Raw genomic sequence first — 17,492 nt, forward strand, 5'->3', positions numbered from 1 at the left:
AAAAAAAAAAAAAAAAAAAAAAAAAAAAAAAAAAAAATGAAAAAGTGGGATTTCCAAGTGAAGAGAATAATGTGAGGTAAAATTAAATTTCAAGAAAATATAGTGTGTGGATAAGGAAAAGGAGTGATTCAGTTTACCTAGAACACGGGGTGTATAAAGATTATGAGATGGGAAGGAACATTAGAAAACGTGGGGGCCAGACTGAACACCATAGCTGTTGAGAGTTGAGCCAAGAGGTATGGATTTCATTCTGTTGACAAAGACGAGCCATTTTCCCCCTCTCTATTCAAAGAAGGGTCATGACCAGATCAAGATGGTGATTCAATAATGTTAATCTGGCAGCAAGAAACATGTAGGACTGGAAGAAGGAAGCAGATAAGAGGTTACTGCTATGCTCCATGTGCAAGGTAATGAAGTCTCCAGTGATGGCAATAGTGGTGGAAAAAAGAGAAAAGTAGCAGATAAACCAATATTAAAGAGGGGGCAGCAGTATCAGGTACTGTTTGGGTTGCGAAGGCAATAAAAAAGGAAGGGCTCAATTATGAATTAGAAGGCTGAATCCGACATTAATAGAAAGAGAACCAGGTTTTGTATCAGGAAAAAAAATATTTTCAATCTACAAGGTATTTCAAAATTTCAAGGAAAGATTTGTAATATCTTTCAATTCCATTTTTCCATGAACGTTTTGAAGTATCCTTGTATTGAATTTGAGGAGTATCAGATCCATCAGTTGACCATGGGCTTAAGTGACACAGAGTAGAATGAGGAGCTGATCTACCTGAAAAGACAGGAGCAGGGGGTGGTGATACTCAAAATAAACATAATGAATTTGTTTTTTACTAATATAGTATTTTTCAGTGGATCGAGTGCGACAACCACAATAGCATCTGATTTCTCCAACTAAACAGGGTAGCGAACATATCTATATTTTCTAAATTCTATGGCTCTTGGTAAATCATGTATACAGTGAATTCACAAATCTTTGATGATGATTCATAGACTGAGATGTAAGCTTTGTTTATGTGAAGATCTTCATGTCAGAATTATGAAAATACTTTGCAAATAGGAAATTACATAGTTTTAAACATTTAGCCATACTAGTGGTCTTTCTACCAGTTTATAAGAAATAGCTAGAATTAATCACTGCCACTCATGATTAAATAACTAAGATTTACTATGACAATAAGTTGGTTCTGCTCTAAGGTAATTAGGACAATTGGAAGCATTTAATTTTTTTTCCAGTCTAAAGCAAAGAGGATTTAGACATCATGACCTTGATAATCAGATAAAAGCATTAAATATCACTGATATCCTTTTAAGAGTATGCATGAATCCCTTTTCCATAGACTTTTCAAAATGCTTTAAAAAACAACAAAAAACTCATAAAAGAGAAGTTGTTCAGACCAGAAGAATTAGGCTTTAAATTTTATGCAGCCATATATTTCTAAAAGTCCAAAAGTAATAAACAATTAAGAACAAAGTCTGATGCTATAAGCCTGGCACATAGTAAGTACCCAATAAATATTTTAAATAGATGATTCAATGTCCTATATAGAAGGAACTTCTTGAATATGTAATGTTCTATATACTGGCTGATTGCCTGAAGCTTTCCTTGTTAACTCTATTTCCTTACCATCTTGATTCTTTTCTCTTAACCTACTCCAATCAGTTTTGCTCCCAACTTCCCCAAGGAGTCTGCCCTTGTCAAATCAACAGTGCCTCCCAACTTGAAGAATTCAAAGGTCACTTAATCGTCATCTTACTTGACTTGGCAGCACTTTCTCCTTGAAATAAATGTCTTCTCTGGGCTTCCACGACACCACACTCTGGTTTTTCTCCACTTCACTCGCTCTTTCCCCTTTTCGCAGCTTCTAAATCCTTGTGTCCACAGAACTCTGTTCTGAGCCCCTTTTCTTCTTGAGCTCCAGATCCTCCCAAAGTGATCTCATAACTTCCCATGGCTGAAAATACTGACGTTATGTAAAGGATTCCCAAATCTATCATCTCCAATACTTACCTCTCCTTAAAGTTCAACTTGTATATCCAACCATCACCAGCCATCTCTACATGGACATCTAACATTTTGATTTCAGCAGGTACAAAACAGAACTCTTGATCCACCCACTGAACTAAAAAAATGCTGCTTCATGAGAAGAGGGACCACCATATCCTGAGAGCCTGGAAAAGTGCCTGACCAAAGTGGGCACTACATTAAAAGAACACCAGAATCATAGCTACCCCATCATACCATGGTTAATATAAAAGCTCCATCAGATAAACACTGACAATCCCCAGCTTCTGCTAGAATTCCTAGACTTTCCTCTTGTCCCTTTCCTGGAAAGCAAGTGGTCCAGTGTTTTGAGCCAAGCCAAAGTTCCCTAGTGTGGAAGCAGAGTGGAATTCTGAAACACAATACAGGGCATGGCACCAAGAGGATGTGAAAACAGACTCCTAGTTGAAATCCAGAAGCCTAAGAACCTCACGGGAAAAAGGGAGGTAAAAAAACAAGCCCACAATCAAAAGATTTAGAGCAACTCAAGAAGCAGAGCTTCAAGAGATTACCTGCAGGATTAATATGTAGTTCCTGATCCTTTTTTTTTTTTTTTTTTAACAACCACGTCCCATGCCCACAGGTGGGACAAGGCAGGGCATGTCCATCTGCAGTCCATTCTTTAGACCACAGAGGAGGATCTTTCCAGAACCCCAAATTGTTCCTGTCATTCCTTGGCTTATACCTCAATAGTGCTCCCTATCACAAGATAAATTCCATGGCCTTTCATCCAGTATATAAGGTCATTAATAGTGAAGTCTTTTCCTAACTCTTTAGCCTCATCTCCTGCTACTCTACCAATACACACAACATACCTCCCTAAAAGATTCTAAGCTATTTCACTCCCCTATACCTCTGTAAACGTTATTTTACCCGTCAGTTAAATTTCTGTCCATCTTCCAAAACTCAGGAATTACCTCCTTTTACAAACCTTCATTAAACTTTAATTAAAGTTCCACTAAAGAATTGGGTTTTCCACAGTGAAAAATCACTTCTTTCTAGCACATAGATACACTATTCCCAGCCTCCTGTACAGCTAGACATGACCCTGGGACACATTCATCAGATGGAATGTCAGGCCAGGGGTCCTTAACCCTCACTGTGGATCAGCATCACATAGGAAGATTTTTAAAAATACATACCAGGCCCCCTTGCACAGATTGTTTCACTTAGTCTGAGGTGGGGCCCAGCCATCCAGTGTTTTTTAAAGTTCTTCAGTTCATTCTAATGTGCACACAGGGTTGAGGAGCACTGAAGAAATCCATGCAAACTATCCAATATCAAATTGAGATACTGCCATCCACATGCACACGTTGTGCTGTGTACATACCGCCAGTAATACACTGATCAATTATACCTTCACATTTTGTTTAAATATCTGTCTCCTGACCACATGCAAATACCTTGAAGGAAAAAAACAAATCTTGTTATTTTTGTATTTTCATTGTTTAACCTGGAAATTGACATTTTTTGTAGGTATTCAATAGGCATTTTGAAATAAATAAAAGAAAGAATATTTCATATATAATTTTATATATTATATATTATATAAATATATGTCTCTCACATATATCATCTTAATTTAGACAGAATATTTTATTTCATAAGCAACCATGAAAAATAAAGATATAGTTGCTTATTATACTTCAAACAGTACACTCATATAATCCTTTTTTATTCATTAATAGTTGAGAATAGGTCATGGAGTACATTAGCAAAAATACTACTTTCCTAGTATTACTGCTACAAAAATGCTTGATGTCTTTGTAAATATGTGTTCTCATATCATTTTAAAAAGACTGGAAAAGTTGGGATAACATTCTAACTTCCATAGTCTAGATATAGGTAGAGAAGAAAAAAACCTAAAAATAAAGGCAAGGAATATATCTGAAGGTAGCCTATATTCATGATCTGGTGAGATACTGGAGAAAGCAAAACCAAATTCAACAAAACATTTTAGAAGAAATCTTGTTTAGGAATGTATATACATATATGTAGTTCCTCCACATGTAGGCCTAAGGTAAGAAGGAAAATCATGCATAGTCAAATGAAGCAACACTAACAAAACCTGTAATTTGATTTGTGAGGAATATATTAAAATTACATCGAAAATTATAAAAATAAAAATTTTAAAGAGGAAATTTACTCAATATTACTAACTGGAGACTCAAATTCATTTAACTAAGATCAAATTCATCTAATTTACATCATGATGCACTTATTTATAAAAGAGGTAAACATTTATACTTACTATGGCCATCCCAATAATCAATTTCAGAATTTCAAAAATCAGATATTGTAAAATCGGATCATTCTTAAGGTCTTAAATTCTCCCTTGCTACATTCCAAAACACAAAAACTGCTATTTACTAACATTTACTTGAATATTTCCCTCAAGTATTTTGAGATTATCCTAAGTGAAAAAACCCAGGTACAGAAAGAGAAATACCGCATGTTCTCACTCATAAATGGGAGCTGAATCTATAAATAAATGAGCAATAAAGAGAAACATGAAAGAAAGAAAGAAAGAAAGAAAGAAAGAAAGAAAGAAAGAAAGAAAGAAAGAACAATCACAGTAGTACATTGAACTTTTAGAAAACTAGAGGTGGAAAAGGGGAGGGGAGGGTGAGCAGTAGGGGGGCTAATGAGGACTTGGTCAATGGACACTAAGAATGATTGCAAACTGTAATGATGAATAAGCTAAATATATTGATCTAACCACCACACATTCTACACAATTATTAAAAAAAATCAACATTGCACCCCACATGTATAATAAAAAATAATGTAAAGAAATAAAATTACATATATATGAAAAATATACCCCTGCCTAATTGTCATTTCCATGTTTATTTTTCTATTTTGAAAGTCATTTTTAAAAGTCATTTTGAAAGTTATTCAAATGTCTGTGGAATATGCTTTTAATCTGCTCAAGTAGACAAATTATTTTTATGGTAAATAAGACATTATCAATCACATGCTCTAGCTGAGAAGAAAGACAGCGGTGGAAAGCAGATCCCAACTTCCTTTGAGGGCTCACATTTGTCCCTCTCTCTACCTTCCTTTTACACACCTTGAATGGAGGTGTTCAGAACGGTTAATGCCTCATGGCTCCTGAACTTCCCAGGGGAAGGCGTCCACAGTAAGAGAAACAAGAAACACAGCAACTGCCTATTTATGGATTTCTTTAACCTCCTAGACCCAAAGTGCTTCATCTCCAAAGCTAAGACTTCTAGGGAAAGGGAATCATAAATGTGAACATTACTTTTTAACCATTTGAAAGTATTCCTGTTTATCCCTTACAAATACCAAACAGTTTTGTGATATTACTTAATACAGTTATGGCAGTCTTCAAAACATAAGGAATTTGGGGGTTTGGGGATGTTAAGAGAGCAAGATATCAGTTAACTTTGCTTTGACTCTGGGGTAAATCTGGGTGAGTCACCTTCTTTAGTTAATGGAATGAGATTATAAAATTTTTTTTTTTTTTGTCCTTTTTGAGACCTGCCGCACCACGCTCAGCCAGAGTGCTGTGAGCGCACTGGTCATCCCTATATAGGATCCGAACCCGCGGCGGGAGCGCTGCTGTGCTCCCAGCTCCGCACTCTCCCAAGTGCACCACGGGCTCGGCCCTGAGATTATAAAATATTAATGAAGGTTGTTTTGGCAGAAAAGATGAGGATCTAGGCAGCTGGAAAATTTGGAGTGACTTAATCCTCTTAAAATACAAATACAAGAACAGAAGGAGAATTACAGAAGTAGGTATAATATAACATACTCCACTCTTCGTGCCTTGGTCATTTAGGATTGCACGTCTCTCCTCAGCCTGTACAACCCTTACCTACCTCTATTAATGTCATCTCAAACCACAGCCCCATCCCATCTCGTCCTTATACTCCAGTCATATCAAAGACTGCCACTTCCCCCCAAAACCACGCTGTTTCACACCTCCACCCTCTGCACGTGCTTGTCCCTCTGCCCACAGTACCTCAGCATCTTCTCATTTGGGTGAACTTCTTCATGACACACCCAAAGACTGTACTGCCTTTCCCAATCCCAAGAAGGCAAATCCAGGGATTTACCACATCACTGTGGCATTAACAACAAGACTATTACTTTAAAAAAAAAAAAAAAAAACTCAGCAAATACCGAGGTCTTATCATTCTCTATGTTCCAATCATTTAACGCAATGCTTGGAGCATACTATCTATATTCCCTGCATGGTTATGGATAATGGATTAACTAATTAATTTGAACATACTGTATTACCTTATGTCATATTTAAAAATAATCTTTAATAAACACATTTAATTTCTATTTAAGGAAAGGCAGCTGATTAACTGGTACCGCTTAAGGAACAGCATTTTCATTAAAAAATGTGAAATCAAACTATTCTTATCAAGACAATAAAATACATAGTTTTAATATCATTTAACATTAACATTATCCCTCTAAAAGAATAGCTATCTTTACTTGAAATTCACTGCATTTCTCTAAAATAATTCTGGAATTTCCCACTAACATATCTTTCTTTCTTCATTCCTGTTTCCTTACTGCACTTGTAAGATTCTGATTCAACTATATCATGGCTCACAATTTCAGATTCCTGTACTGTTCCGTTGCTCATTTTAGACTGCGTACTTTTGAGCTTCATTATCTTTTTCTTCTACTGTTTTGTTCTATGAATGTATCACTGCAGATACATTATTCTCAAATCAAGGAATCCAAAGTACGACAGTTTTAATAACATAATAGCTAATCTACAACATGCTTGGTTGTTCTTATTCCTTTTTATCTTTTTAATGTTTTTCTGATAACAGGTAAATAATGTTTCTTACAATTACTCCTGACTTCATATCTTTATTGTGGTCTGTGCTACCTTCCAACTTAGTGTTTTAGGAGTTTTCTTGATGCCTTAAGTTTGATCATTAATAACTTACTGGCTCTGACCAGAAGACATGCAAACACCTGTGCTTTTTCAGAAGACAGTTTCCTGTTTTTCCATTCTAGATGTTAATCCTGCAGTTCTGGGACAAAAGATGGGATCGCATGATGCTCCCGTTAGTGTCATGTGCAGCCCTGACAGGACTCCCTTCTCTTTCACGTCCTGACCTTCTCAAGTCCCAGAGACTGCCTGGCTGTTGCTATCCTGTACCTCTCACCACAACAGCTCTCTATCCTGAGCTTCTGACCCTGTAGCAAGCAACACATTTTTTGAGATTTTTCTAGGGAATTGCTGCTGGCAAAAACAAAGGACCAGACAAGGGCAAAGAAATACAGAAATGAGCTTGTTACAGCTAGCAGGAGTCTTAAGGCCGTCCCTGGAACATGGGGGAGGTAGAGGAAACCTCACTGAGCCAGGTTCTAGCAGCTCCACCAGCTCCCCACCCTCCCTCTGCTCCCTCAATTCCTGCTCCACTTTTGTTCTTCTCAGATGATTTCTTTTCTCTAAAGGGCCAGCTATATTTTGTGATTTCTATTACATTTTTTATTACCTTTAATTTTTTAATTTTTGTTTAAAGAAAAGGACAAGTAAAATAAGATATATATGCTTTTTGGGGAAAAATAAAGAATCTCAGCTGTTTTAACAATGTATTTTCATAATTTCTGAAAAACCGTCATTATTGCAAAGGAAAGCTCTTCTCTTTTTTATAGGAGTACTTTTTTGTAATTTCATTTTGTTTTTAAATCAATCCAAAAGAAAAATCCTTAAGCTTTTCTTTCAAATATCAGAACTGGCAGGAATTCCAGTTTCAGCTCAGACATGTAAACAGATTGGAACTCATCACTCCTGTCCTTACATTAAAATACTGAACAAACTGGAGATTTGAATTTGAAAAATGTTCCAAGTTAGAAATCAGACAGTCCACAACACAGCTGTAGAAAGGATCTTAAAAAGTCAGCAAAGGATAAATTTAAAATATTTTAAGTTAATAAACAAACTCACATGTACACAGAACTATATTTCATAATTCTGTAACATCCAGTATAGACTCTAATACATAAGTAATAGCTCATTTAGATGTTTCTCTGCTCTAGTGGACAGGGAAACTGGAGAACAAATATTTTATTTTGCTTTGTTTGGCTTCCCTAACACCTAAGTGAGGTTTTTGACTTAAATACATACTCAATAAATACCTATCAAAAGTCTGAATCTAAATTTTAACTCCTGAATTATGTTCATCAACATTTAACTGTATAAGTGACCTACTGTTTCATTAAAAATACAAGGTCCCAGTTGTATTTATCTTTTAAAATAGAAGATTTTAAATAGAAGCTTTTGGTTTTTCAGTCGTCCTCCACTATTATCAAGTGACCACCTACTTTAATAACACAGTGAAACAATTATGGTGTGTGTATGAACTGTTCACAGGGTTAAGGTGCCACATTGCTTTATTATTATTTAACTCTTAATTCATCTATCTCAAATGATCCACAAATGAGCAATGTGAAGTGATAGGGACAGAATGCAGAAATTAAGAGAAGTAGACTTGTGAAAAGATTAAAAATAAACATATATACATTATAGGAGTATAACTCTTAATGAACACATGAATTTTAAAATGCCAGAACTATGTTAATTTTAATTGTATATTAGGGCATAGTTAAATAATTTATACCAAAATAAGCAAACAAAATGCAAATATAGAAGAATACATTATTAGATCAATCATAGGGGTAAAAATGAAAGACATGGAAAGATGAGACTTACACAATTTTTCATATGCATGACTAGAATAACAACTGAAGAGAAAGTATGTTATTAACTCTATCGTCTCTTTAAAATACATAGTTTAACAATCATCTTCAATTCATTCCTATCCTGCTAGGTTAAAGAACAAAGTTTGAAATTTCAATTACTTCCATAAAACTCAGAACAGTATCATATCTTTATGAAAAAGTATTTTGCACTGAGAAATACCTGTTTATTGTAAACTGCCAAGCTTTTTCAGATAACAGATTATTTTCATTTTACTGTTCAGAGCATGCCCAATATATACCCAATAGGCACAAATCTGATGTCCTAAAATAGGGCGCATGGGAACAATGATTTTCTAGATAGAAAGTAATGATATTCTTCTTTCTCTATCAAAAACATCTTTCAAAGTTTCTTTCAAATCTCACTATTTGATTTATTAAAATTCAATTTCATTCAACTTTTCAAGCAAAGTGATTATAGAAAGTACATCTTCACAGGCTTACAGGCAATTGATGTTCATTTTATGAGGCAGACAGGGGGAATGGGAAGTATCATAGACCACTTACCTGGCATGCATTGTAAAGGAGTTGGTGTTCTAGTTTTTTAATACCCAGAATCTGCTGAAACATTTCATAGAGTTGTTCTTTGCTCAGAATAAGTTCAGACACAGCACTTAGGGTCATTCTATTTGGCTGTTTGCACAAGTCCTCTTCACCCCTGTAAATGGCATCATATTTGGCAATCCATGAGCTCAGCACTGTCTCTTTGCTCAAGCCATCTATTTCTGGCAAACTCCTCACACGTTTTTCTATGTTTTTCTTAAACACCTCTCTGAAATCATTAGCAGAACACCCTCCACTCTGAACCATTCTGGCCACTCGGTCACTCTTTAGAAAGACCTGAAAAACAAAACAAAATAAAAACCCATTTACAATTAGGCATGGACACTAATACCACATACATTCAGCAATCCAACCAGAGTTACTGACACCAAATATTCCACAACGATTCAAAATGTTTTATAACACATGGTAACTAAAGACAGAACAGAGGACCTCAATCTCTAAAATGTTGAAACGTTAGGAGAGGCAGTATGTAGTGCTGAGGAACCTTTTAAGATAACCTGACTTTGACCTACATGTCACCTGAAGGTCACAGGCATCTCTGCAACTGAGTCTTTTAGGGTAGAGTCCTCATGAATGGGATGAGTGCCCTTATAAAGGGACAAAAGAAAGCTCCCTCATGCTTTCCACTATTTGAGGACATAGCAAAAAAAAAAAAGTATATATATATTTATATATATAACATACATATTAATTATATATATTAATATATATAATTAACATATATATATGGTTAAGAAGGTAATTGGAGCTATAAACCCAACTTCCCTACCTGTATTTGAGAGTTCTGTCTAGTTCTTCAGCAGGAAGAGGTTCCCCTAATCATTTGAGTGAGGATTTCAAGGCCAATAGTAAGATAAGTCTAACATCCAAGTCAATACACATCGTATATAATTGTCCATAAAAATTGCTCCACAGCTGGGGGGTTAGGGTACACTTGTCCCAGTCCCTGATTCCATCGGCCCTCCCAACTTCTCACATACTTCTAGTAGCTAGAGAGAATGCATGTTAGAAAAACAATACCTCTAAGGTACTTCCAGTTGTCCACTAATAGCAGGTAAGAAAAAAAAAAATGAAAACCATAGAGAAAGATACTTGTGAAGCAGGTAGGAAGAGATGGGTGATAATCAATAACAAGGTCATATTTTGGAAGAGACACCAGACTTGACCTTAAATCTCTCCATTCGTCTAAGTTATGGATCTAAATATGTCAGGATTCATTAAACATATTATGTAATCAATATTCACAAGATTCTCTCTGGGTCATATAAGACTGCTTTTATTCCTGTTTTCTTCTTGCAAGAATGACAAAAGATTCTTCCAGAAGAACCTGTGGGACTATTGAGCGCAGCCTCCATAAGTTATATGCTGTTATTGTTAAGGTTAATGAACAAAAATTCATGACACCTTTTACCCCAAGCAATGACTCATAATATTGAAGTACTGCCAAGCTATGACCACACTACTTGCCTCACGTCACCACGACCATCCGCATGTGGATAAGCAGCAAACCTGTCCCATTACAGTCAGGGTGAACGCACTCGCCTCACTGATTGTCACACTCAGCTCCCTGAGCCCAGACCTTTCCCCACCACTTTAGTTCTCCCCTTTAAGGTCATTCACACAAACTGTTCTCCTTGTCTCCTATCTTTGCTCAATGGCAAGAAGATCTCTGCCACTCAACTATTTTGGTTGCCTAACTTAGGCACTGAACCAGTGGTAATGAGTCTTATGTTAGGCAACTGTGTATAAAACATTCACACAATGCTTCCTCTCCCATTACTGGCTCTCACTCACTTGCTTACTATTGGAAAGTCGGTCTTATCCTTTATGTTTCTAAGTCAAAATGAATTAATTCTTAAGTAACAAATACAAAAACTACGCTTTTAATATTTCTAGATCAAGGAAAATAACATTAAGATATTTAACAACATGTGTTGTCTAAGAGTGACATTAATGACTTCAGAACACACGGAGAGTCGCCATCTCCCTTCTCATCTGCATCTACTACTCTCATTGGGCAGTGGCATTCAACATGAATAAATTACACATTTATAAATCATAGTAAAAGTCATATATAATTATATATTTATAAAATTGTAATCAGTTATAAATCATATATTTTAAAAATTATATAAAATAATTATATATGTAATCTTATATATATTGAATTTTATACACTTATATATATATATATATATATATATATATATATATATAGTCTAACTTCTGTGATAGCTGTATCTTGTTAAGTTGGAATATCTGATAGCTCAGTAGTCAAGGAGGTATGTGTTAGTCTGTTTTCTGTTGCTTATAAAAGAATACCTGAAACTGGGTAATTTATAAAGAAACAAAATTTATTTTTTTACAGCAATGGAGGTCAGAAAGTCCAAAGTGCAGGGAACACATCTGGTGAAGGCCGACTTCTGGGTGGGGGGTTCTGTACAGCAACGTAGGTATCACATGGTAAGGATGGCAAGAGCAAAACTCTCTCATGTGTTCCTTATAAAGCCACCAGGCCACACCCATGATAACTCATTTCTCCATGAGTAGATTAATCCATTCATGATGGCACAGTCTTCACAATCCAGTCATCTCTCAAAGGTCCCACCTTTCAAATACCATAATCGGATTTCCCACCCTCTTTAAACTGTTACAGTGGGGATCAAGTTTCTAATACATGAACTTTTGGGGGACACATTTGACCCACTGCAGGGTGGACTGTGCCAGTTGTTAATCTGTTGCTTTTCAGCTCCAAACCTACCTTTCCATTGCCCTGCCTGTGCCAGCTAGCCCAATTTTAAGCAATGTCAGTAGAGGGTGCTAGCGATGGACACTGGAGAAAGTAGGACTCTTCTTCCTGGTTCTCATCTTCTTACCTGCAGGCACATGGCACCAGCCCACCGGCAGCTTCTCTCCAGCACTGAGGGTGGCTTCCTAGTGCACCATTTTCACTGGCAGAGTCTCAGTGAGTTCTGCAGTGTGGCACCTTCCTGTGGACGGCTTCACCCCAGAACCCCAGAAGGCAGATTCCCTGTGAATCCCACAACTGCAGCACTTCAGTATACTTCTCGGCCATGCAGTAAGACACCCCTTTTCCAGTGAGGTCTTCCTCCCAGCCCTGGGGGTGAAAGGAGTGGGACCCTCTTCCAGATTTCTTCCTTCCTTGGGTACTCTGCCCATTATTTCTGCTACTCTGATATTGTTTAGAGGTTCTTTATCCATAATGGCCAATCACCCACTGTTCATAATAAACTTTCCCTATTCAATTATTGTGTGGTCTCTGTCTCCAGAGTGCACCCTGGCTGATATAAAAATACTGAAGTGCTGCAACATTGTTTCTATGGGAAAATATTTAAAGTTGAAACAACCAACTTTTAGAAATTTGGAAATATGAATAAAGCTGGATGAGCAAGATATTTTTAAAGTGCAATATAAATATGCTGAGACTGACTTCAGAAAAACTTTTAATTTCTTGATTTGTAATACTCTAAGTTGGCAGGCATTTTATTTTTCTTCTGCTTCACACAGTCAGAGCTAGACTCCACCAAACTACCAAACCACATCTTTGAGCAAAGGTTCTAATGAACTCAGGTTTTTATATTCTTAATTTCCCCTACAAAACCATACCTAAATCCATAATAACTCAGTCCAACTATGTGTAACTTAATAAATATTTGCTAAGTGGTATCAGTGTGTCAAGGATTCTGCTAAGTGTTGGGGCACAAAGATCAATAAGTCAAAGACCCTGTCCTCAAACAGCTCACACTACCTAAGAGACATGGACAAACAGGAGAATAGCAGTGGTAAGAGCAATAAAAGAAACCCACACAGAGAGAGGGAAAGCAAAGGAGAAGAAGTTCTTAACTCAGGGTGCAGGGGAGCCAGAGTTGGAGAAGAGCAGGGCCCAGGTCAGAGACAAGGGGCCCGAGTTTTGAATGGTCTGTGAGTTGTGTGAGAGGAAAAGGGAGACTAAAAAACATTTCAGTAAAATAAAAGAACAGGGGCAAAAAGCACAGAAGAATAAAACATCAAGGCATTTTGAGGGGAATGGAGGGGTGTGCACACTGCAGGCACATCAACTATATGGGAGAAGGCAACAAAAATAATTTCAGATAGACCAACAGAGACCAGATGGTGAAACGCCACATGTGCCAAGGGAGGAACTGGGCTCCATCTGATGACATGGAGCCAGTGAAAGCTGGGAAACCTAGGTATTAAAATGCTGAGAAGGATGCTTTAGACAAATAACTGGTGGCATCATCGAAGTGAAAAGTGACCAGAGCAGAGACTGGGATCCCAGTTATCAGATGAGGACAACAGACCTGGTGGAAAACCAAAAAGGCATGAACTGGGGAAGGATTGTGGGGTTGGAGAGAAAGGCAGAGTCAAGAGGGAGTCAGGAGAGAGAATGAACATATCGTAATGATTTACAGAACACAGAAACTAAGACAGGAAAATATATGACAACTTACAGCTTTTTCACTGGGGTGCTTGGATTTCACTAACCAAATAAAAAACACAGGTAGAAGCATGTGTGTGTGTGTGCGTGCATGTGTGTATTTGGTATTTGTATATGGTGATGGGTGTTGGGAGGATCACAGATAATTAGTTTGGGTAGAGGTCAGTTTTGGAGACAAAATACGGTAAAAATAGGAAGAGGCAAGAACAAAACCCTATGAAATACCTGCATTTAAATGATTGGCAAAAGAACTGAGTCCAGGGGAGGCTGGTAGAATAAGAGAAGTAACAGGAAAAATATGAACAGATGAGCAGTCAAGGGAGGAGATAGTCTCAAGGTAACAGGGAAGAGTCCAGGGAGGGGAGAGGAGGAGAAAACACGTCCCACAGAGAAATCATATCAAACGAAGGAGATTTTCTTGGTCTTCATAGTCACTGGGTCCTCTTTGGCAGAGAAGAGTGACTGGAGTGGTAATGAGGGAGAAGAGAGGACAAGGTGTGATAAAGTTAAGACAGTAAATATAAACTTCTCCTTTAGGAAGTGTGAATGAAAAAGGAAATGAGAGAGAAGGCAAAAGCTAGACTGGGAAATCACATCTAAGCAATGGGGGAGACAGGTTAGTAAAGAGAAGCACTTTAAGGTACAGAAGACACAGAAAACTAAGTGATGGCATGTTGCTTCCAAGATTAGGATACAAAAGACGGTGGCACTCTCACTTGCTCTCCCTCCCTCGTCACTTGCCCTGGGGGCAGCAAGCTGCCCTGTGGCAAGGAAGTGAGGCCCTCAGTCACCGGCCCTCAATGAACTCAGATCTGCCAAGAACCAGGTCAGTGAGCTCAAAAGCAAATTCTTCCCTCCCAACTGAACCTTGAGACAACTGCAGTCTCAGATGACCTTCTGAGAGACCCTAAGCAGGAGCAGCCAGCTTGGCCACTCCCAGATGTCTAATCCTGATAAATGGTGAGACAATACTTAAGATGCTAAATTTTGGGACTATTGTTCTTTTACAGATTAAATGGCTCAAACTGAGGAGATCAGTGACTGGCCCAAGATCTATTAGCAGAATGGAAACCGAATCCTGGCCTTTGGACTCCAGAAGCAACACCCCTTTACTTCCTCTTCTCTCCCACGCCCCCACCCCACCACAGGTGTGCCTCTAGCAGCCAGTGTCCTGCTGGGTAGTGGCCAACACCTGTGCAACTGTCAATCAGTGACCTTGTGAAACTGCCATGGGACACACAACCCATTCAGCATGGGGGTTAGGAACCTCACATCAGAAAACTGTAGCATACTACATATATTACATTTCTGCATGTTTTACTGAATTTTATTTAACTTGTACACAGCTTTCTGAGCACCACCAACTGCCACTCTTCCCATTCATCTGCTCAGCTTATATACTAAAGAAATCACTGAATATTTCATCAAAGTCATGGTGAACTAATAACAAAACTGAAATGTGATGACTATAACAAGAAACTGTATCTGTGAAGGGTAAGTCTGCTCAGCTGTCCAAATAAGACTTTAAATGCACTTTTCCACAGAAGCATTTATTGTTCAGACAATGCTGTTGATCTGAACCATGCATTGCTTCTTTGAGTCAAAAGGATTTTATAATGATGAGAAAAATATTATCTGCTTGCCAGATCATTGTGGCTATCTATGAGATGGTTCCTGGGAAGGCTGCCAGCATGTGTTCAGCCAGGAAAATGCTGAGAAAATACAAGAGCTCCACTTATAAGGGATGCCTTTTTCTCCTCAACATTGCCAACTAAAATATTATCTCATGATTCCCATAATCTGTGCTGTCCTTGAAGAAACAATGATATAGTCTTTTAAAACTATATATTTTTCAGGTGTTAACAATTCATGACGCTTTTTAACAGTGTGAATTTAGTGTCTCCAGCAATAAAATAAGCTTTAGTTTTCTGGTATATAAATACCAATATTTTTTATAAGGTCACTTTATATACCCAAAGCCAGTCTCTGGCACTGTACTGTGCCAGTCTCTTCATTCATCCAAGTATCCTTCAACCTACCTTTCCAGCCTTCTCTTCCACTGCTCCCAAGAACATATTTTCTGTTCCAAGAAAGGGGATCACTTGTTTGGCCCTCAATGATCTCCATATGTTCCCCTCCCATACCTTATCCATTTGTTCAATAAACATTTATCAAGACAAACTATGTACTGGGCAACATGATCAGTGCTGGGAATACACTAGTAAGCAAAATGACATGGGTTTGCTGCCTTGCCAGGGGTTATAGTGGGGCGAATGAATGGTTACACAAACTAATATATCTGTGGCTTGATAAATATTACTGAGAATTTTTGGAGCCATGGGAGTTTGTGACAAGGTTTTGAATCTAGTCGGGGAAGTCACAGAGGCTTCCCTGAGAAGGTGAGTGTAGATCTGAAGACTGAAGGAAATTATCTTATAAATGAGAGGAGACCATGGGACAATGGGTTAAGGGAATACAGCTGGCTTACGTGGGCCTCAAGAAGACTCCTTGGGCTGGAGCACAGGGAAAAAGGGTTTAGAGCTATCACAGGAAGCTGAAGAGGGGAGGCAGTGCTTTGTAAGGTGTGAAAAGGCCTCTCTAGTCTTTACCCCCAAAACATGGAATGCCATTAAGGCATTTAAATCAGAGAGCCACATGATAAAAACTGCATTTTGAAAATAGCTAAAATTTATTCTAGGGGCTTTACAGGTATTAACCCTCACAATATAAAGCAGGTGATAGTATTTATCTTAAAGGTAAAAAAACAAAAGGACGGAGAGGTAAAGACACATGGCCAAGGTTATACAGCCAGAGCATGGAAGAGTCGAGATTTAAGCCCAGTCTTGCTCTAGAGCCCCCTCTTCACTACCATGCAATCAAATTTGGTGATTTACCAATTTACGGATCATCAAATTGAGCTGGACAGGGAAAGGAGTGGATGAACTGGTGAGGATTAGGAGGCAGAAGGTGTTTCTGTGATCCTCCACCTCCTCTGTGAAGCATTCCATAGTTTCACGTCATTTCTTTATTCTGAGCTATCTTAACAGTTCCCTGTACTCACTGAAGGTATTAAACATACCTGCCCTCGTGTTGTATGGCATCGTCGCATCTCTCTCCTGCTTAGATTATGAATGTCATGATAGCTGCCCCTTTAAGGCCTCTGGAATGTCTGCTATCATTAGATACTCAAATTTTAAAGAAAATCATTAGATACTTGTAGTAGTAATGTACTTTGGAAAGTTATTGAATCAAAAGGCTGGTGTTTTGACTAGTGTGGGATAAAGGTTTCACGGATTCAAGGTGAAAAAAACAAATACAAGGACTACAAAGTATATTTTAATAAAGCTATATTTATTTAATATTCTAATAGTTGAAACTGTAGATGCAACAAGTCACTTCTTCGTAACGCAATGTTATTAATAGTAAATGGTGGGCTTTTTGTTCTCATAGTGGTTAATGATGTCTCTTGGACAAAAGAAATAAAAAGGGCTATACCTGACCTCTGTGTTTTTTACTGATCAATGAATTCCAAAGGTTTGGAAACCACTGGTTTAACCAATCCCATTCCTTTACTTATCAAATGTGAAGAAATCACAACTTAAAACTGATAGCAAATAATCTCTCTTATTTAAAAATAAATTAAGTTTGGTAATGATG

General features: G+C 37.6%; 1 protein-coding gene across 10 annotated transcripts in view; it reads right to left on the reverse strand.

Annotated features, from left to right (window-relative positions):
• Window positions 1–17,492, reverse strand: part of CADPS2 (Ca++-dependent secretion activator 2) — a 506,787-nt gene that overhangs the window by 314,113 nt on the left and 175,182 nt on the right. For all 10 annotated transcript variants that reach the window (XM_008587894.1, XM_008587876.1, XM_008587886.1 and 7 more), the window contains one exon: window positions 9,317–9,649. In XM_008587894.1, coding sequence (XP_008586116.1) covers window positions 9,317–9,649 — 333 coding nt within the window. The remainder of the gene's footprint in view (window positions 1–9,316; window positions 9,650–17,492) is intronic.

Source organism: Galeopterus variegatus, unplaced genomic scaffold, assembly GCF_000696425.1.
Source record: "Galeopterus variegatus unplaced genomic scaffold, G_variegatus-3.0.2 Scaffold120, whole genome shotgun sequence".
NCBI classification, from domain to species: domain Eukaryota; kingdom Metazoa; phylum Chordata; class Mammalia; order Dermoptera; family Cynocephalidae; genus Galeopterus; species Galeopterus variegatus.